At 48.1% G+C, this 21,148-nt stretch overlaps 1 protein-coding gene across 4 annotated transcripts in view; it reads left to right on the forward strand.

The window, feature by feature from the left end:
* Positions 1-21,148, forward strand: part of LOC127566800 (NACHT, LRR and PYD domains-containing protein 3-like) — a 44,575-nt gene that overhangs the window by 12,045 nt on the left and 11,382 nt on the right. For 3 of the 4 annotated variants that reach the window (XM_052009312.1, XM_052009311.1, XM_052009313.1), the window contains 7 exons: positions 2,029-2,200; positions 2,299-2,364; positions 5,395-7,132; positions 8,453-8,539; positions 8,671-8,841; positions 10,102-10,269; positions 10,419-10,524. In XM_052009312.1, coding sequence (XP_051865272.1) covers positions 2,029-2,200; positions 2,299-2,364; positions 5,395-7,132; positions 8,453-8,539; positions 8,671-8,841; positions 10,102-10,269; positions 10,419-10,509 — 2,493 coding nt within the window. In that variant the 3' untranslated portion in view covers positions 10,510-10,524. The remainder of the gene's footprint in view (positions 1-2,028; positions 2,201-2,298; positions 2,365-5,394; positions 7,133-8,452; positions 8,540-8,670; positions 8,842-10,101; positions 10,270-10,418; positions 10,525-21,148) is intronic. The other variant, XM_052009315.1, reaches the window with a different exon arrangement.

The raw sequence follows: 21,148 nt of genomic DNA on the forward strand, positions 1-21,148 counted from the left end.
CCAGTTGCAGGGGAACAGCAGGAAATTCTGCTAATTTATTCTAATTTTTTTTGTCCCCTATTCCCGTTATGGAAAATCTCTCCATTTCCCTACTGGTCTCCATTCTTGGAGATCAATCATCCCAGCCCCAGGACATCTACAGGCATTGCTCAGGGCAGTGCCCTAGGCCTGTTCATCTTCAGCCACTTCATCAATGGCCTTCCTTCTATCACAAGGTCATAAGTACATGTTGGTTGAAGTTCCTCTGCAGATGAGGCAGCTTATGCTTGCATTCAGCAAGTGACATGCATTGTTACCATATGAGTGCCAGGCAGTGACCATCTCCAACGAGAGACAGCCTAACCACCATTCCCCAATGTTCAGTTGCCTTGACACACCAGTCATGTCACGGAGGTCAGAGGTTGCCAGGAACTGGACTCTACCTGCCACACATAATGTGGCTGCTCAGAGCAGATCTGGGGCTGGGGGTCACTCTCCTTTTACACTAATCTTTCTGGCATCTTCAAGATGCAAGTCAGGAGAGTGATGGTCTCGACTGTGTTTGCCTCAGTGAGTACTACTCCAGCAACACTTAAAGCTAAACATCATCCAGGAGGAGGGAGGTACTGGATGGGCATTTCCTCCGATAATATACTGTCTACACTGTGTATCTTCTACAGCATGCTCTGCAGTTACTTGGCTTCAGTAACTGACAGCATCTCCCAAACCTGCAAATTCATCCACCCAGAACAAGGCAGTAGGCATGTGGGATCGCCACCATCTGGTGGATCCATTACAAGTCTCAGACCATCCTGACTTCGGAATATGTCACCATTCCTTTGTCAAGACTGGGACGATCCTGGAGCTCCCCACTCATGGCTTTGTGTTTTATCTTCACCAGGTCTTGTACCTCTCCGACACCTTGAGGGACGGTTGGGGATGGACAGTCAATAATGGGCTTGCTAGTGGAAGCTATATCTGGAAAATGTATAAATCAAGTATTTCCCACCCCTCCATCACCCGTGCCACTGGGAATGCCTGTCATTCTGAATGATTAGCTTCATTACAACTGCTGAGAGTTAAGTTGTCTTCCTATATGTTCTGAGATTCCGTCCCTAAATCCACGTATTGCTCTCTCGCCCTTCCCCACACTCCTTCCGTTCTCGTTGCCCTACACCAGTTTACCCTGCTTTCTTTCTGCACCATTCTGCCCATTGCTGACACCTTTGGGAATGTGCCTTGGAAAGTCGTTCACTGGATGAAAAGATGTGTTCACAAGTCCTGCCTGCACTAATCCTGCCAATCTTGTTGCTAGATAGGTGGTGAGGGGTTTGATATCAGCAGTTGTTGAGCCAAAAGAAAATATCTGGCATGTCAAATATCCATCCTTGTAATTGTTCAGTACCTCTGATTAAATCAACAGAAGTTGATAAGATCATGTGGGGATAATTTCTGTTTGCTTGCTGCACCCTTCAGTAAAATTTTTGCCCCCTTTGAACCAGTGGAGCTGTCACTTGCTGCTGGGCTTGTTTGTAACTAAATTCTGAAGGACACAATTGTGAGAAACAGGTGGATCATGTTCTGAACTTGGCGAATGTTGGAATCTCTTCTGATGGGAGATTTGAAATGTAAACCTTATTCATTTCTCCATAAATTCTGCCTGACCTAAGAATTTCCATATTTTGTCCTTTCATTTGTATTTCCATCATTTGCAGCATTGTTATTTTGTCCGCCTGTGTCATGCTGCTATTTAATAATGTGATTTTCTGTGGACATTGAAGGACAGAAGAAACTAATAACATTGCATCTGGTGCAGAGTGTCTGTGAATCTTCATTCTTGCACAACACTGATTTGGAATTTTCTTCACGTGTTGTTTTGCTGTTAATAACAGAATCCAGAGACTGACAAAATGGATGGAGAGGCAGTTCAGTGACTGCTTCTGTGCACAGAACAACTGGGACATCCCGTCACTGAGCAAATATTTTCCTCCACATTCTTCATGTCATTCTGTCTGCTGCTCGATTAAATTCATTGTTTCCCTTTTCTAGAAAGTCACCAAGCTCGCAGAGCAGGGAAACAGGACAGATAGCTCCACTTTTTTCCTCAGTCTGGTGATGGGGAAAGGTTCCAGGGCCCGGAAGGTGATGTGGGAATCCTTTGTGAAAATGCAGAATCACTTACCAAAGTTGAACAAAATACTGAAAGAAATCCAGGAGCTCGGTATGTTAAAACAATGCCGTGTAAACAAAATCACATTGGAACATTGTAGTTTTAATTATATTAGGTCTGTTTTCATGAAATCTCATTGATTTAAACAGGTCCTGATCCATGTAAATACATGAACATTGCCCGAGGTTTATCCGAATTACCCACTCAACTGAAAGGTGAGAGATGAAGTGCAGATTTCAAACCACTTCTCTGATTCAATGTTAGACTGCAGCTTGATGGAATTTGGGAATAAAAATTCACCAAAAATCATTGGCTGATCTGTGGATTCAAGTTACACTTTAGAGAATCTCTTAATGTAGCCTGAAAATATTACAATACATATTTCAGCTGATCCAGCTGTTCCGTTGATGTCTTCACTCCCAGCTGTGACACACTGAAAGCCCGCGCACTGCGGCCGGGGCCCCATCACACTGCAGATCCCTCTGTAACCCTGGCAGGGTCCTTGCACATGAAGTTTTTCTTTTCCTTCACTTGTTTTGTGTCAATGTCACGGGCAGCATTTGTTTCCCCTCATTAAGCAGTGGTATCAATGCTACTCCGTTACTGCGTGTTCTTTGGAGAAGCAGACAGGGCACTAAACATTATTCCAAGCATCTGTATGTTGCACAGAGGTTCTGGCTTTATGTCGCTTCTGCCTGAGCCAATTGCTGTGGATATCTACACACTTTAAAATTAGGCCCAGCAGAAACTGCAAGGAAAGGGTTGGTGGAACATCGGAAAGTTATAAATTCCTCATGGTCAGTGAGTCATCTGCAGTTGTAGGATACAATCTGAAAAGCTGAAAGTATATTTATGTAGCAAGTTGTTAACCAAGTTCAGCCTGGTTACGTCATTATGGGCTGGCTTCCTCTTCTGTCCTCTTGTCAAGGAACAGTCCTTTCATTCGTGAGTCATTGTTGATCCAAAAGCGATCGATGGATTGTAGTTGTTGATGTACATTTTGATGGTGTGTTCAAATGTTATTTTCTATTTGAAATTGGAATGCGTCTCATCAGGAATGAGATTTACTTAATGCATAAAACTGCTGAAAAAAATGTTTTTAAAAATATAGCAGGGGAGTGTTTGATGTCTAGAAAAGACCATGTGGTCCAAATAAATCAGACCCCCGAGAAGTGAGGCAAACCGCCACCAATTCCTTTCTTTCTTTAACAGTTTCCATGTAAATGTGTTCTTTCTCCTTGCTCACATTTGTCATGTATCTTCAAAGTCCAGGCTTCTTGAATGACCACAGTTCAGTTAACTTTGGCAGAGAAAGCAAGCACTTATTTCCACTTGTTTCTGGGGTTCAAATATCCCATTTACCTTGGCCACACACAATAATAAAACCAACAAAAACATCCCTCAACCGAAATTGCCAATAAGTAAAACTTTTGCTGATCCCTTTCTGTAACAGCGAGGTCTTGCAAATGTTTATGAACAGAAATATGGATTTTTATATTAAGACATTGAAAGAACAATGATCGTGGTAGAGAAACAAGTGGAGGGTTGCTGGGTGAATGGTGCATGTTGAGAGTTAGGGGATGGGCATCAGAGTTTCAGGCAAGATCAAGTTGGGACAGCCCATTGAGGAAATAAATGCCCCAGGGATAGGGCAGCAGGCAGACAATATTGCAAGTGGATGTGTCTTGTTATAAGGATAAATTTCACAAGCGCAGCTCTGGCTCCTGTTGAACACCTAGTGCAAATGATCCATTCATATTTTTCTCTACTGGTGTGCTGAAGACCAATGCAACCAAAGAGTGATACAGTCCCAGAGGGAATTCCTGTCTATTCACAGACGACCTCTCTCCCACAGCACAGAGTGCTCCAGATAATTTGGCCAAGGACTGAAGCAACAGCCATCACCAGGCAACAGACATATATTTTTACTCTCCCCTTTCCCCATTCAATAGGAAACGTTCCTTCAGTAATTCCCCACTTCTATTTCATCTCCATCAACTCTGGCTCATGGTTTTTTCTCTTCTCTTCCCACCTTCCTGGTGAAGCATCCGTTCACTTGCAATGGCAAGTCAGGGCATTTGCAAGCTCAAGATGTGGTCTGCAGTAGGGAAACCACAGATTGGTTGAGCACTTGACAACATGACCCCTACCATTACCAGTCACACGGTAATGGTAACTCTGAGCTTCCAGCTGTCTGCCACTCTGACTTTGGTCTCCACACTGTTCCAACAAAGCCAACTGAGCTCAAGCAATGCACCTCATCTTCTGACAAGGCATCTGACTGACCTCTGGGTTCAACAGTAAATACAATAGCAACAAACCATCTGCTGGAGGAGCTTCAGCTTAGTTCTGCGGTGCAGGAGGAATTTTTGATGTTCCAGCTCAATCCTACTCCAGATACCATGTCTCTTTGCTCCAGTAAATACAACAGTTCTGGATGACCAGCACCTCCAGTCTGTATCACATTTTCTCTTGATGAAACATTGTTAAACTGTAATGTCAACTTCACTATTTTCCCTTTTCCACAGATGCTCCTGACCTGTTGCTTGTTCTTCTCATGGTTCCAGCATTGTTTTCTTCTCTCCTCTGCTTCCATTTGCATCTCCTCCAGACAGATCACCTGCAGTCGACGAGGATTCACCAGCCTCTGCTCACCTGCACCAGCACCATTTATGTTATTCGGTCATTCTGTCTCCACCCTGTCACAGATAGTCCCTTCACTCTCCCCACTTCTCCCTTCCCTGCGACTGAAGATACTCTGTTTTTCTTTGTAACTATTTTGTAGTGTCATGGACCTGCAATGTTGATATCACTTCTCCCCTCACAGATACAGCCTGACCTGCTGAATGCACCCAGCACATCTTTTTTTTTCCCACTTCTATGCAAAAAAAACCTGTGATTGTCCAATTTCCTCTTTAGCAGCATGTCCAATGAGTGGTTCAACAACTCCTTACAGATTTATAGAGGAGCTTTCAAAATGTGGTCCATAAGAGTGCTAGCTGTAGTTTAAAGGGAGGTGTCTACTATAAGGCAGGCAGGAGACTTTAAATTATTGGGGGAATATTCACATTCACAGCTTGGTTCTGAATATGATAAGCTGATGTTTTTTGGCTGTTGCTCACTGAAGTTTATATGCTGCAATTAATTGAAGTAACTGTAATCTTGTACACTGAGTGTTGTGTTAGAGTTTTGATATTCTTTAAGTTAAAACATGTAATGTTGACACTTTTCTGTTCCCATGGAAGATGTTCAACAGAAACACAAGGAGACTCTGCGGGCACAAACCGAAACACTGAGGGTGAACACAATCCTGATGAGGGAGAAGGTGAAGGTTTTCCAGCTGGTTGATCGATACGCTGAGCTCACGGTCATTTCTACTGTTCGAGATCGGAGTCTTGTGGAACACGAGCTGCTGGCAAGAGGCCGCGACCATGACGAATGGAGAGAGAAAAATCTCCGGGGAGAGCTGGAAAAAATCCGGACTGATCAATTGTTCCAGAGCAGCTTTTCCCGGAGTAAATCCAAATCTGGGAGTTCGGCAGCAGTGGCCGGAGTCCCGGGGATCGGGAAAACAACCATGGTGCAAAAGATTGTTTATGACTGGGCCACGGGGAAAATATACCAACACTTCCAGTTTGTCTTCAGTTTCAGATTCCGGGATTTAAACTCCATTAACTGCAAAATAACTCTGAGGAATCTGATTCTGGATCAGTATCCTTACTTTGGGAATATTCTGGGAGATGTCTTGAAGAAGCCAAAGGGATTGCTGTTTATATTCGATGGTTTGGATGAATTCAAGCACAGAATCGATTTTGCTGACAGTCGGAGAGACACAGAACCTCAGCACATGTGCCCAGATCCCGAGTGGTGGTGTGAAGTGTCTGACATTGTGTACAGTTTAATCCAGCACAAGCTGCTCCCAGGGTGTTCAGTGCTGGTGACCACCCGTCCCACTGTGTTACATTTATTGGAAAGGGCAGAGATCAGTGTCTGGGCTGAAATCCTGGGATTTGTCGGTGAGGAACGGAAGGAATATTTCCACAAGTATTTTGAAGATCAGACGGTGGCAGCAGCTGTTTTCAAACATGTGGAGGAGAATGAGATCCTGTATACCATGACCTACAACCCCTCCTACTGCTGGATCCTTGGTCTGGCACTGGGCCCCTTCTTCACACAAAGACACAGGGATCCGCAGCGAGTTCCCAAGACCATCACCCAACTATATTCCCACTATATTTACAACATCCTGAAAAACCACGGCCGTGAGATTGAAAGCCCCCGTGATGTGTTACTGAGGGTTGGTCAGATGGCCTTCACAGGAGTGTCCAAGAAGAACATTGTGTTTATAGATGGAGATTTGATTGAGTACAATCTGCAGCCTTCTCAGTTCCTGTCCAGTTTCCTGATGGAACTTTTGGAGAGAGAGGATTGTGCCTGGAGTGTGGTGTACACATTCCCACACCTCACCATGCAAGAGTTTGTAGCCGCACTCGCACAATTCCTGACTCAAGATCCCAGGGGTATTCAGAAACTCCTCACTGAAGCCCACAGCACGACAGATGGGCGATTTGAGGTATTTCTCCGTTTTGTTGCTGGTCTCTCCTCCCCAGGGTCAGCTCGGGGCCTGGAGGAGTTTTTGGGTCCATTTCCTCATCAAACAATCTGTCGAGTGATTGACTGGATAAAGGAAGAAGTTAAACGCCAGATCAGGTACACAGGGAGTGAAGCTGGTAAAAGGAGGCTCCTGAACACACTGCACTACCTGTTTGAGTCACAGAACCATTGTCTGGCTCAGGCTGCACTGGAATCTGTGAAAGAACTTTCATTTTGTGAATTGCGACTGACCCCGATTGACTGCGCCGTACTGTCTCATGTCATGGGGCTCTGTGATACGATAAAATGCCTCAAGCTGTGGAACTGCCACATTCACTGTGAAGGACTCCAACGGCTGGGAACCAGGCTGCACAAGTGCCACGAGTTGGGGTAACTGTTACTTTGTCTTTTGCTCTAAATTTTAAAATTGTCTTGGTTTTGTTTCTTCTGAATGGAAGATGAGGACATTTCTGGCTAAAATTACAGAAATGCAGCTTCAGCGCAATTTTGACGCATCATCAAGGTCAGTAATTCCAAGGACTCGAGTAGGTAAAATAGCTCCTTGTGAGTCGGCGTTTTGATCAGATCAGTAGATAACAATCATTGATTTCACTAATTAATGATATTTATTGCCGAGTTCCTCTCTGTCAGCAACATGTCCATTGATGACACTCCTTCTCACTGTTCCGACCACCCAGGCCAACACTGACTGCAGTAGTTGGTGAGTCAGAGCATCCTGCCGTCTTGCCAAGGAGAAGGGACAAGTGATGGCCACTGGACTGTTGTTGGGAGCATTCAGTTCCAGAGGACAGGCACAGCTGTGGGCAGTCATTTGTCAGTGAGTGAGCGTTCTTTCTCTGCATTCTTAACTTGGAAAGCAGACAGCCCTCCAGCCCTTCATATTCTCCCACCCACCTATCACCCCTTCACATAGCATTTGATGGTAATGGAGTCAGAACCATGCTCTCATATCTGCGAGCTAAAATCTGCCAGTGAATGGTTACAATCTACCAGGTTGTGGGGTTTATCCTGGGAGTACCAATGAAGACCTCCCATGGAGTGGGCCACTGGGGCAAGAAATATGGGAATTCTCTGCAATCTGCCCCCAGGCACTAGGTTCTGCTGGGGAGGGAACTTACAACATTTGTGAACCAGTTACACCTGAAGGAAATGTTGGGCTGGTGTAATGGGGATAAAGGGAGAGCTGTCCCTCCTCAATGAACTCAGTTGGGTCATTGAGAACTTTAAATGGACAGAATAAATTTTCCCCATCCCATTAGCTCTGAGTTCAGGACTTACATATTTTGGAAAGCTGTGAGCAGCATTTCAGAATTTAAACCATTCAGTGTTGTACAGATTAAAATGTGGTGTGTGAAATCTTGGCATAAGGAATGGTGGTGTTATCATTTTAATCCTGGGACAAGTTTCCCATTCCCTTAAAATCCACTTTTGGGACACACTAAATAAAGGACGGAACATGAAGAGCTGGTCACTATGCTCAAGAAGGATAGATCTAATCAGGGAATGAGACCATGAAAGATAGACTGACAGCACTTCATTCAGGGAATGTCAATGATTTATGGGATGGGAGCAGAGAGTGAGATCCCTTTTCATTGTGGGAAATGTGATTAATTTCATGAAATATCAAAAGATATCATATCTGATCAGGGATTTGAATCAGTTTGTATCTCATTGAGTGCTTGTGTTTAGACTTGGGAACAACGAATTGGGAGATTCAGGTGTGAAATTGGTGTGCGCAGCTCTGAGGAACCCGGACTGTAAAGTACAGACACTGGAGTAAGTAGCAGAATCTGAACAGATTGTGTTTTAGTCATATTCAGTATCAATGTGATCAATATGCTGTTGTTTATAAAGGCTTGAGATTTCATCTCAATTTCTTTCTTTCCATTATTGCTTCCAATCTCCAGTCTGCGTGTTAATGGTCTCACAGCTTCTTGTGCTCAGGATCTCGCCTCTGCACTTGGTACAAACTGCTCACTGATAAACCTGTACCTGGGCTTTAATCAGCTAGGAGATTTGGGGATGGAACAGGTGTCTGTCGCTCTTGGGAAGTTGGACTCTAAAATAGAGAGACTGATGTAAGTATTATACTGTGAGAAATTGGAGCAGATCTTCTGTTCATTCACCACTTACCTCTGTCACTGCAGACAATAGTGTGCCCTCATCTTGGGTTTGGTCAGGTGGTCACCTCTGACTCTCAGAATTAGAGTGCTTTCCATCCATTTATGTATGAAAGGAAATTATATATGAAAGGCCTTTATCCAGTTCCTAGATAAACATATACACCTGGCCCCAAATGGCAGTCTGACAAAGAAAGCTACAAGGAAGCACAGACTTTGATCAAAAAGTGGTCAAGGTTCTCTGTGGAATGTTTCTTGCCAAATAGATTAAAGATTTCAGTCAATTGTTTTTTAATTTTAATTTATCATCAGTATTTGTGTAAATAATGAATACTAACCATTACTCTGGGTGTCAGTAACTCAATCATCTTTTTCTAGTCATCACCTTATGGGATATGTATCTTATTGGTCATAAGGATATCACTTTGGCATTAGCACATACACCTCACTGGATCTGGGGTGAAGAAACTAGGAGGTGTTGGAACCAATCTATTTGCAGCTGGGAACAGAATAGAAAAAAAATGAGATAATGTCCAGCCAGTGTTGTAATAACCACTGGAATCTTCTACTGGGTGTCGGCACTTCTGTCGCACTCACCTGGATTTCTTTGCGCCAGCCTTGGCTGTCACTGAAGCAGGTGCCATCTGCTTGACCCAGTATTGCAATGTGAAGGGTCCATGGAGTCCAGTGGTGTAGCACAGACTTCCTCAGATTCCCCAGTTCACATGTTGCTCTCCTGCTGAACCTGTGGCAGGTTAGACCAGTCACATCGAGTGGACCCAGTAAGATCAATGGACAGCAGTGGCTTTTGGGGGAACAGTTAATGGAACTTGCACTTGAAAAAGGTGAATGATCCAGTGAGTGAATGTTTGACTTTTGAATGGTTTTCTCTTATTTTCAAAAGTTTGTGAGTGATATTTGAATATTTAATGTTTGAGATTCTCAACTGTTTGATTTCAGTGACACAGACAGTGGTGAGCCTGGGGCAGGGCTTTAGCAGAAAACCCCTTTCTGTTAATGCAGCTGGATGTTGAGGTTCTGAAGCCCTCTGCTGCTGAATGATGGGGAACCTCATTTCAGAGGATGACTTACCCGTTCTCAGCAGACAGACAATGAAGTCTAGATCTGTGAGACATCTGCCCAATCACTATTGTCAGTCTGAATAACAAACTGCTGGAGATTTCCCTGATCACTGTTATTTCTCTCTCTGATCTGCAGTTTAAGGGGTACCAGTCTCACGGATGCTTGCACTGAGAAACTTGCCTCTGCTCTCAGTACAATCCCCTCGCTGAAGGAGCTGGACCTTGGAAAGAACTCTTTCACAGACCGATCTGTCCCTGCTCTCCAACATCTCATTCGAACCTGCCGGAGTCTGCAATGGATTGCGTGAGTGTCTGTGTAAATATTTTGTATGACAAAATAACAGTGTATCCCATGGGCTTTTCTGGTGATATTTGTCTGTAAGTGCTGTTGGAACATTAACCCCATTGTTGTGCAATCTGTTTACTTCCTCTTTATTCTTCAATCTGTTTCAGGCTCGGGGTGGATCATCAGTTCAGTCCAACTGGGGAGAAGGAATTAAGGTCGCTGCAGGAATCCAGACCTGGACTGAGTTTGGAAATGTGAACATCTCTGCCTTTGGTATGGGAATAACTTTGGCTGATTTTCCATTCCCTTTAAATTGATGCATTCCAGGCCTTTGCTTTCCAGAACAAGAAGTGCAGCTCTGTGGCATTGCTTCTGCTGATATCTGGGGTTGGGGCTCATGCAGTGGTGACCTGTGTAAATGTGTACAGACAGGAGGGGCCTGAGGTGGGTTCATTTTGGGCTGCCTTCAGAGAATGACACCATAATATTGTCGAGAATCTGTTCATCTGGGATGTGCCCCTTGTTCAGTGTTCTCACGGCTTGCCATGAGCCAGAGAATGGACCCCATCTTCAGAGTTTCCTGATGATAATGGACAAATTGGACAAACAGTCAGTGTTGTTTATCCCCAGTGAAATCATTGACTGGAAATATTTGATGTGTACTCTGTCCCATCCATAGCAGAACTCAGATAGGAGTTGTCCATTTGGGCCTTTTGAACCTGTGTCACCACTCATCAAGGTCATGATTCCTCTGCACTGTCCCCATATTCCATAATTATATTAATATTAGAGGTCTATCAATCTCTGTATGGAATGAATTCAATGTCATGGCCTCCACAGCTTTCTGGGGCAGAGAATTCCACAGATTTATCATTCTTTACATGAGAAGTTTTTTCTTGTCTCTGGCACAAATGACCAACCTATTATTCTGAGGCCGACTTCTGAGCCTAGCCTACTTGCATTCTGCCTTTCCGTCCTGTAAGAACATTGTTTCTACAAGATCTCTCATTCAAACTTTTGAGACGACAGGTGCAGTCTACTCAAACTCCTTATAATACAAACCCACTGTCCCTGGAACTTGTCTGGTGCATCTTTGCTGCATTCCCTCCACTGCAGGCATATCCTTATTTTTAAGGAAGGAGACCAATGTCACACACAATCCTCCAGGTGTGCTCTCTCAGTGAGGAAGTGAAGGGTTAAGAATTGCAACCTTAACCTATAACTGGTAAACAAAAAATGCATTTTTTGTGCATTTTATGCATCTATGCATTTATATTTCTCTAGCAAGGACTAGCAAGCTGCTGACCCACTAGTTGGAATGTTAAGTATGTTAACTGCCTTTGTTTCGGGTAATGGACTGTTCCGATATGTCAGACTGTGGCAATACTGGGTGTAATTAACATTGAGGTGAAGGCTTGGTCTAAACAATGAAGAGTGACACCTGCCTTTGAAAGCCTTGATTATAACTCAATTATACTAAGACAAGAGGTGTGATAGCTGTCTCGGGATCTCTATAGCTTGACCGAAACTCGTGGCGCCGTTTGCATGGGATGTGCGTGACAATTCCTGTATAAATGTCTGTCTGCCCTTTGTGCGAGAACTCGGGAAGCGACTCTTAGTGAGTGCTGAAGAGAATTCTCCTAGCGGTGCACTGCTAATAAAGGTATTTGTTCGAATCAACCTCGTGGCACTGTTATTTACAGTGGACAGAAGGGGAAAGTTAATTTCGGGATGACAATTTGGTGAGCCAGCCAGGAGTCCAAGACGAGGTTTTGGAAGCGGCGTGAGCGACCGACTGGGATAACGGCCACCTGAGACAGAAGGGCCCACAAGGTACGATTCACCTTGATCCTTCTCAGGGAGTCGAACACCTGATCGATCCTTTCGCTTATCGAAAATCCTCTGGCGGACTCCTTGCGAACCTGTCCACGTGCCACAGGTAAGGAGGGGTTCGAGTCCCCAGTTAAGCTTAAGTTCTGTTCGGGGTTCGAGTCCCCAGTTTCGGGTTCAGGTTTTAAGTTTGTGAATTTCAAGGTTTTGAGCTCTAAGTTCTGAGATCGGTTCTCCGGTACTACCACCCTGCCTTAGACTGGTTCTTAAGAGGGGAAGTCCCCCATGGGAAGGTCAGGAACCTGGTGGGTGAAGGAAAGAGACCGATCTTAGAGGTAATTGCAGCGATTCGTACCGTCCGATCGGGAAGAATACAAAATGGGACAAACTCTCTAAGTCTGGGTCCAATACCCCACTATCTAAGCTATGTAAAGATGATCCAAAGAACGAGAGTAACTTCCGTAAATTATCAGCATGCCTCAATAAGAAATTGGGAAATGAAATATGGCCATTGGGGGGAACTTGGGATGTAGGCATTTTGAGAGCGGAGTACAGGGGAAAAATGGAAAATATTAATGTCCACTTGGAGAAAAACGGCTGAAGACCTAACAAATAAATCTAAGCAGGCTAGCTGGGAACATAATGCGCGCAGAAGGGGAATTAGTGTGTGTGATGAACAGGGAAATCCTAAGAGTTGGGAAGTCCTAAAGTCTCAGTACGGAGACCACGATGCTGAAAGGAGCAGAAGGGAGAGAGAAGAGGTAAATGAGGTGTATAAGGAGAAGAGCAGAAATAAAAATAAAAGAAATAAGGATAAAGTGGAGGCACCCCCCCCCCCCCCCCCCCGACATGTCTGGCATGCCCCTGTTGTTCCAAAGTAATGATATAGATGGAGGGGCGGAGGATTGGATGGTCCGACCCACAGCCCCTACCTACCCCCTTGTTTCATTGCCGCCCCCATATAATGCGGCTAGCCCGCAAGCCGTCCCACCCTTACCACCAGCGACTGTTAGCCAAGTCCAGCCCACAGGCCCTATTGCGTCCTGAACCAAGATGCAGCTTAGACGAAGGGAAAGCCTGCAGACGGGTGGCTCTAAGGCCACAGACAAGCGACAAAACTTTTTGGCAGGGGACAGTCCTTCAGTAGATTCTCAGACGGACATCGACTCCGATTCTACCACTGATTATGGCGATGCAACAGAGCCCAGCCCACCACCCATGTTGAACAGGTGTTGTGAGAAAGGTTCTTTTGGTATCTTAAAGGTATGGATGCACAGTCTTTGTAATTTAAAAGACAAACGCGGGGACAGAATGAATGGGAACAGATGCACACTCAAGCAGGAGATCACGAATGTGGAGGGAAATCGCAACAGAGGGTGAGGTACACACACACACACACACACACACACACACACACAATTACTGGGTACAAATGATCAAGGAATAAACTGTACAATGTTTGGACACTCTGATTCTGGACAAACATTGGCTCTTTGGTCTCGGGAGTCCTTAACTAACTGCCCTGAACTAGTGCACAGCTTACCTCAACATCTTTGGACACAGAAAAAGAGAAAGAAAAACCAAACATGCAGCACTTTTATGCTGCTGGGGGGGCTGGGTAGCCCGGCAAGGACAAAGGTGTTTTAAACAGGCCAATCTGAATGGTCCAGCAAGACAAAGGTGTTTACCTAATGGGGCGGAGCCGGACCCCTGATTGACCTGATAGGCAATGCTATCATCCGAACACGGGGGTCAGTAGTGTTGTCACTGTCATCTGACCCCTGGCCTTTCATACTACATTCCACCCCCCGGAAGCTATACCAACTGCCAATCATGGGGATGGCTACAACTAAGCTAACAGAAATACAAGTCAGTGTGCGGTACCTAATGGAAGGCAGAAGTGGTTCTAATAAGTTGGCATGCACAGCACAAAATGCAGACCGCTATTACAACTAAAACGAGGGTGTTGGCCCAGTGGGCAATAGTTGCCCACCACCACCACCCCCTTCCCCCCCCCACCCCCCCCCCCCCCCCCCCCCAGAGACCCAAATGGCCACCAGTTTCTCCATGAGGTGTCATGCTGGAGGAGCTGGTCCCTTGCCTTTTGAATTTTAGTTACCGAGTCCCCAATGTGAGCAGCCAGGTCAGTGATGTTGCTGGATGCATCTGGGATAAAGGTGCAGCCCTCCTTCCCAACCACTGCACAGGTTGCACCTTCTGCAGCAAGTAAGTAGTCCAGGGCCATCCTGTTCTGAAGGGCCATCAGCCTGACGGCAGCCAGCACTGCTGTCATCTGGGTCAGGGCATACCTGGTATGTTGCAGTGACATGTTGGTTTCGTCAGCCACTGTCTGGAGCACGCTGGTTATCCTTATGACTTCTCGGGACAGTCGAGCTGTGCCATACATGGGAAAGGCAATCATCCAGAACCTTTCTGCTGCTGTGATGGCTCTCCTGCGCCAGTGGCCGCTGTATGCTGGGTGCTCCCCGAGGTCGTCGAGTGCGTGGATATAGGGCACCACAAACGCTGGGAAGCAGCAGCCATACCAGCTCGTGGGAAGCCATGGGTAGGCACAGTGCCCACAGACCCAGTGGGTGCCATTCAAGGTCCAGGGAGCACCGCTGACGGTGGTCACTGTGGCCCCGGGTACCAGTTGGTCTCGCAGTCACTGTGGCCGACTGGAAAGGTGGAAGTGCGGTCGTTTTGGAGTCTGCACCAACATTCTCTCGGCTGACTGACTGGCTGGCTGCGGGGTGACTCTGAGGGTAGGGACTCGGGTTGAGGTCAAATTGTAAGAAGGGAAATATCAGCTCCTGAAGCACCCACCCCATCAACAATCACTGGAAGAAATATTCTGTATTGGAGAGGGGAGTGGTGGGGGACTAGCGCCCGGCAACCCCCCCCCCCCCCCCCCAGACCGATAGACCGAACCCAACAGGCGCAACAAGTCTGTGTAGACAGTTCATCTGGAGATCATCAAGGGGTAACGCTGTAAGTGGGAGAGCTTCACCGGCATGTGCTGGGGTTCGGAGGCAGATCCAGCAGGCTGATTGATTGGAGGTGCTGGCGTATTCATAAGCAGCTCTGCACCCTTGAATCTTCTGCCAGAGGCTCCATTCGGCAACCGTCTCACTGGCCGAGACCTGTAATTCAAGGACACCTGCCTGGCGGGGAGCAGGTGGCAGTGCTTGTTCCACAGCTTGCTTTGCTGCTTCAAAAGCGGCCTGTTGTTTGGGTCCCCATAAGAACGTGACTGTTTTGCGGGAGATCTTATAAAGCGGTCTCAGGAGTATGGTTAGGTGAGGGATGTGTTGCTGCCAGTAGCCAAGGAGGCCCACGAAACTCTGGGTGTCTGTCTTGTTGGTGGGGACAGCAAAATTTAAAATTTTGTTTTTCACTGTGTCAGGAATTTCTCTTTTCCCTGTGTACCCCTATATGCCCGGGAACAATACATTCTGGGCTGGACCTTGTACCTTTTCCATATTAATGTCCCAGCCCTGTTCTTTCAGGGAGGATATTTACATAATAAGAGCCTCTGAGACAATAGCCTCTGAGGGCCCCTGTAACAATACATCATCTCTGACACCCCTGGGGGAAGGTGAATGGCTTGCAGATCTCCAGCTATTAAGCCATGACAGATTGTTGGGCTATGGATGTACCGTTGTGGCAGACGTTTGAATGTATATTGTCTCCCGTCCCAGGTGAATGCAAAATGGTCCTGGGAGGTGTCGTGGAGGGGGATGGAGAAGAATGCATTGGCCAAATCCACAACAGCATACCATGGTTTGTCTGGGTGCCCTGCAATATCTTCCAGTAAAGTGACAATGTCGGGTACCACGGGGGGGGGGGTTGGTGGGGGGCAGCCTTCTTTAAGTGTCGGTAGTCTACCGTCATGTGCCACGTCCCGTTCTTTTTGCGGATGGGCCAGACGGGGCTATTAAAAGGGGATGCTGCGGGTCTGATGACTCCCTCCCGCAGCAGGGCATGGACGGCCTCTGTGATGTCTCGGTGTCCCCCCGGCACCCTATATTGTCTACTGCAAATGACATTAGAGGGAGGGGGAACAACAACCGGCTCCCACTTGGCCGCCCCGACCACCACCGTAGCACAGGTGATTCCAAAAGTGAACTTGCCCCGGTTGGTGTGCAGGGACTGTCCTTTTAAGACGTTGATTCCCAGTATACGTTCTGTGGAGTCTGTGATTAAAACATTCACAGTTTGGGGAGGCTGGTTCCCGATGGTCATACGGACCCTGACTTCCTTTGCGGGCAGAAGGGAACCCCCTAACCCCTCTATCTGCTTTTGGGCCCCCTTCCACACAGCAGGGTTCCCCGGGACGATGGTGTGTTGGCCACCCGTGTCGATGAGTGCCATCCACCTCTGTATGTTCCCCCTTCCCCAATGTACAGCAACGGGTGTATGTGGCCTCAGGTCTCCCAGACAGGAGAGGGCAGTGGAACAAATGTGCCGGGACCCCTGGACTTCATCCTATGGGAGGGGGATAGGGGTCTGCCCCCCCGTGGGTGAAGGTTCCTGCGGGGGGAGATGGGCTATTTCCTGCCTCAGCAGGTCCCAGAGCTCAGCTTTGAGGGCAGGAGAGACTGCTTTGAGTGGGGGAGGGACAGAGGTAGTGTCGTTGGGGACAGCCTGTGTGGCCTGGAAGTTGGGGGAGTCCCCTGTGTCGGGCTTGATCCCAGGGTGGTTATGGGTTTTCCCCTGGCCAGATGTCCCACCGCACTGCTCTTTCCAGAGCACATAAATGGCGGAGGTCGGAACCCCATCTGTGCTGGCACGGTCCACCCCTGCACGCAGCAGGTCCAAGAATAGCTATTTGCGCGTAAAACGGGGGATTGTGTCTCCAGCATTCAGCTTTGCCCTACAGACCTGGGTGGGCTTCCCCCACTGCAAGAATTCTAGCCCTTCCAGGAGGGTGATGGCATCCCGCACGGTCTTCCCATTAGCCGGTCTCATGAGGGGCAGGACCACTGGCCTCAAATCAGGGCACGCGGTGGTGACCAGGTATCCCGTTAGTGCTCTGGTCACCCTGGTGTTTTCTAACAACCCACGATTGCCGGGCCTCTCATAGATGCCAGTCACCAGCGCCCATTCCCTGCTCCACTGCAGTCGCCCATATACGTCCCATTCGAGGAGGGTGGGTACCGGACCCTCACTGCGGTCACTACCCGATCCCACAGGGTAGGGTCGTTCCCAGTCCATCCATGTGGCGCCCGCAGGGCGTTGTTAATGCTCTGTTGGTCAGACAAGCTCTGTAGGGCGCTCACTTCCTGGTGAGAGAGGCTCACGGGGGCCCCCTCATCCCACAGTCGGAGCAGCCATGTAGCCAGGTGCTCGCCCGGCTGCTGGCGGTACTTGTCCGCCAGCTGGGTTAGCTCCTTGACGGAGAAATCCCGGGTCTCTGTGGTCTCGGAGGGACCACTGGCACTTCCCCCTGCGGGGGCCTCATCCTGACTCCCCTCCCCTCTGTGGTGGACCTGGGACCGCATGGTGACGGGTCGAGCATGCAGGGGTTCGGGTGGGTAGGGGGGAGGGCGGGCGCGAGGGATCCCCTTCTCGTCGAGCACCCCCTCATTGTCCGTATCCATCCATATATCCCCATCTCCCAGCCACGTGTCCAGCCCAACACCACGCCAGACCAGGGCTCTGATTTTAAATGGATCTGGCCTCCAGCCAGCCCTGTGCGCGGCTTGTGCCTGCTGTGCCTGGATCAGCTGGCAGGTGACCTCGGTAGCCCGGACCTCGAGGTCATTGGCCCGGGACTCAGCTGTTTGAACTGCCTCTTGCAGTGTGCAACATCGTTGCCGGAGGGTATCTATCTCTCTTTCCCTCTGCAGGCAGGTATCCTGCAACTGGCCAGTAATCTTGACCTGGCACCTCAGGAGGGAGGCCAGGAGCCAGAGGGGCCCCCCTTTGGCTCCCCTTGGCACTGGGGAACCCTGAGTGCTGGAGGAGGGCCACCACATGGTGTCCCAGTTTTTCACCACGTGGATCTAACTGCTGGGCCCAGTCCACTGGCTTACCGTGGTCTGCCAGCATGTTAGCCAAGCTCCCAAATCCCTCACTCTCATCTGTCCATCCTGGGATCCTCTCCTCAGTGCCTACACTTTCTTTCTTCCCCTTGTTCCAGAACATCCCACCCGCGTCTGTGTCCAGCCAATACCCTCAAGAGCCTGCTCGCAGCGCCAAATGTTGTGAGAAAGGTTCTTTTGGTATCTTAAAGATAAAGGTCTGGACGCACAGTCTTTGTAATTTAAAAATGGTTTATTAACAAAGACAAACGCGGGACAGAATGAATGGGAACAGATGCACACTCACACACTCTCAAGCAGGAGATCACGAATGTGGAGGGAAATCGCGACAGAGGGTGAGGTGTACACACACACACACACACACAATAACTGGGTACAAATCATCAAGGAATAAACTGTACAATGTTTGGACACACTGATTCTGGACAAACATTGGCTCTTTGGTCTAGGGAGTCCTTAACTAACTGCCCTGAACTAGTGCACAGCTTACCTCAACAACCTTGGACACAGAAAAAGAGAAAGAAAAACCAAACATACAGCACTTTTATGCTGCTGGGGAGCTGGGTAGCCCAGCAAGGACAAAGGTGTTTTAAAAAGGCCAATCCGAATGGTCCAGCAAGACAAAGGTGTTTACCTAATAGGGCGGAGCTGGACCCCTGATTGACAGTGGTATAGCTTCTGACCTGATAGGCAATGCTATCATCTGAACATGGGGGTCAGTAGTGTTGTCACTGTCATCTGACCCCTGGCCTTTCATACTATAACAGGATTAAGGGAGCCAAGATTAAGAAACAATTCCCCAACAGGAGTGTTCCCAATCCTGATCCAGCCCAAGCCAGCACTAATCCTACAATCCAAATTTACACCCCTTGGAAGCCTCAGGAGATGTGCTTAATCATGAGTCAGGCGCCCAACCGTAAAACCAACCCGGAGGATTTCATAGATTATGTGATCAGAACAATTCAGACCTACCAGGCTGCACCCCCACCCCCCAAGACCTTTTCGGTCTTTGTTACATGGCCCTTACAACTAATGAGGTGGCATAGTGGAAAGAACACCTGGGGAACTATGCTGACTGGACAGCCTTTCAGGCAGCCGTCCGGCCTCAGGACCAGGTGGCCACTATTAGAACTGCCCTTCGCAAAACCCTTCAACATCCTATTGACATAAATAAGGTTTTAGAATGTTGACCGAAACAAGGTGAGGATGGCCCAGACTTTTGGGACCGTTTCTGTTCACTTTACAGTACCTATGCGGGGGACGATGCCTACAACAGAGGCAATGCATCCCTGCGGGAGTGGCCTCAGCTATCCGCACTAATGACATGAACTGACCTGACCACACACGACAAGCCATGAGGAGGGTGCTAGTCCACTTCTGGAGTAACGAGTGCGATTAAAAAGCCACGAGGGTAAAACAGGAAATGGTCCAGAGACCCCCTCGGCCCCAACCTCCCTACTCCGACAATACGGGCTATCAAATGGAGTGGCAATTTTGCGTTCCAGAAGGGGTTGACTGGTCCGGTAAAGGATACCCACTGTACCCCAATGACTTCAGATCCCCAGTGTACGGGCCCCCTTGTGGGCCACCACCACCCTCTCGTAATTACCTAGGACCCAGGGGACCCCAACAACCCGCTCCGGGAAGCGCCAGGCTGACAGGATACTACCTTTGTGGGGCACCTGACCATTGGCGGAGGGACTACCCCCACTCGGCAGATGAGACCCCCGGTAGACGACAACCTTTTTCAACCAACAACCCGTTTTCTGCCTGACTAGCCGTGGAGAGTAGTCTCTCCACGTACCCTGCCCTCACTAATAACCCGGTCGATGAACCCATCGTCAATTTCTTAGCTATGATAGACACGGGAGCAAATACTTCGACCCTCGAAGCCCCTTGTATTGCCCAGCATGATTTTAAACTGTCCACTGCTTCAGTTCCATTGAGCAGGCTGGAGGGACGGGAAAGATCCTACCCCTTAACTGAACCCTTACAAGTTAAATTTGAAGATCGGGAATGTCTGATCCAGTTTGTGGTAACCACAAACCAGGGGGGTAACCTAGCCGGGAGGGACCGGCTCTGCTCCCTCCGACTCAAAATACAATGCCTGGATGAAGGTATTACCATTGCTGGTCCTAAAACCCATAGGATCCTCTGGATTCACCAGCCTTCTCAGTGGTGGACGGTGAACTTCACAAGCAGCGATTTTGACCCACCATTGAAAACCACTGACCCGCATGTGACGCTAGCTTATGGGTTGTATGCTCCTCTCCTGGGTAGCATGGTGACTGTCACTATTTTAGGGGAAGTAGTGGGGAAGGAGGGGGCAGCACTTCTAGTCCAAGTGCCTAATGAATTGTGGAATCAGTCAGGCTTGATGTCCCCTCACATTACCCTGTCCATTAACGAGGGACGTAAACCGAAGGAACTGGGATTCCTAGCCCACTGGCTTGAGGTACAGGCAGACAAAGGCCTTTTCGGGGTTCCTCAGGCTCTGCCCGAGGGGACCCTGACTTATTACCTCATCCCTTTCTCGGTGACGGGCTGTTTACACCATCACCGGCCCCATCGACTCCCTTCGGATGAGCCCACCCCCGATTTATGGGCCGCATCGAAGTCCGAGGTAGGGTACACCCCAGTGACCACAGTCCAGATCTGTGTAAGACCAGGAGCACAACTGGCTTCTGTCCCACAGTGTCCCCTTTGGAGAGAGGCAGTCGATGGAATAACTCAGTTAACAGATTCGTTCTGCAAACAGGGCATCCTGGTTCCTTGCCAATCACCTTGTAACACCCCGATTTTACCCGTCCCCAAACCTGGATGGACAGAGTGGCGCCTTGTACAAGACCTACGTAAGGTCAACGAGATAGTAGAACCACTACATCCCGTGGTCCTGAATCCAGCTACCATTCTCAGCAGTATCCCTGCTGACTCTTGCATTTTTACCGTTATGGACTTGCTGCATGCATCTTTTGCAATTCCTCTCTCTCCCGACTCGCAGTACCTGTTTGCTTTCACCT

The sequence above is a fragment of the Pristis pectinata genome, chromosome 45, assembly GCF_009764475.1.
Source record: "Pristis pectinata isolate sPriPec2 chromosome 45, sPriPec2.1.pri, whole genome shotgun sequence".
Taxonomy (NCBI): Eukaryota; Metazoa; Chordata; class Chondrichthyes; order Rhinopristiformes; family Pristidae; genus Pristis; species Pristis pectinata.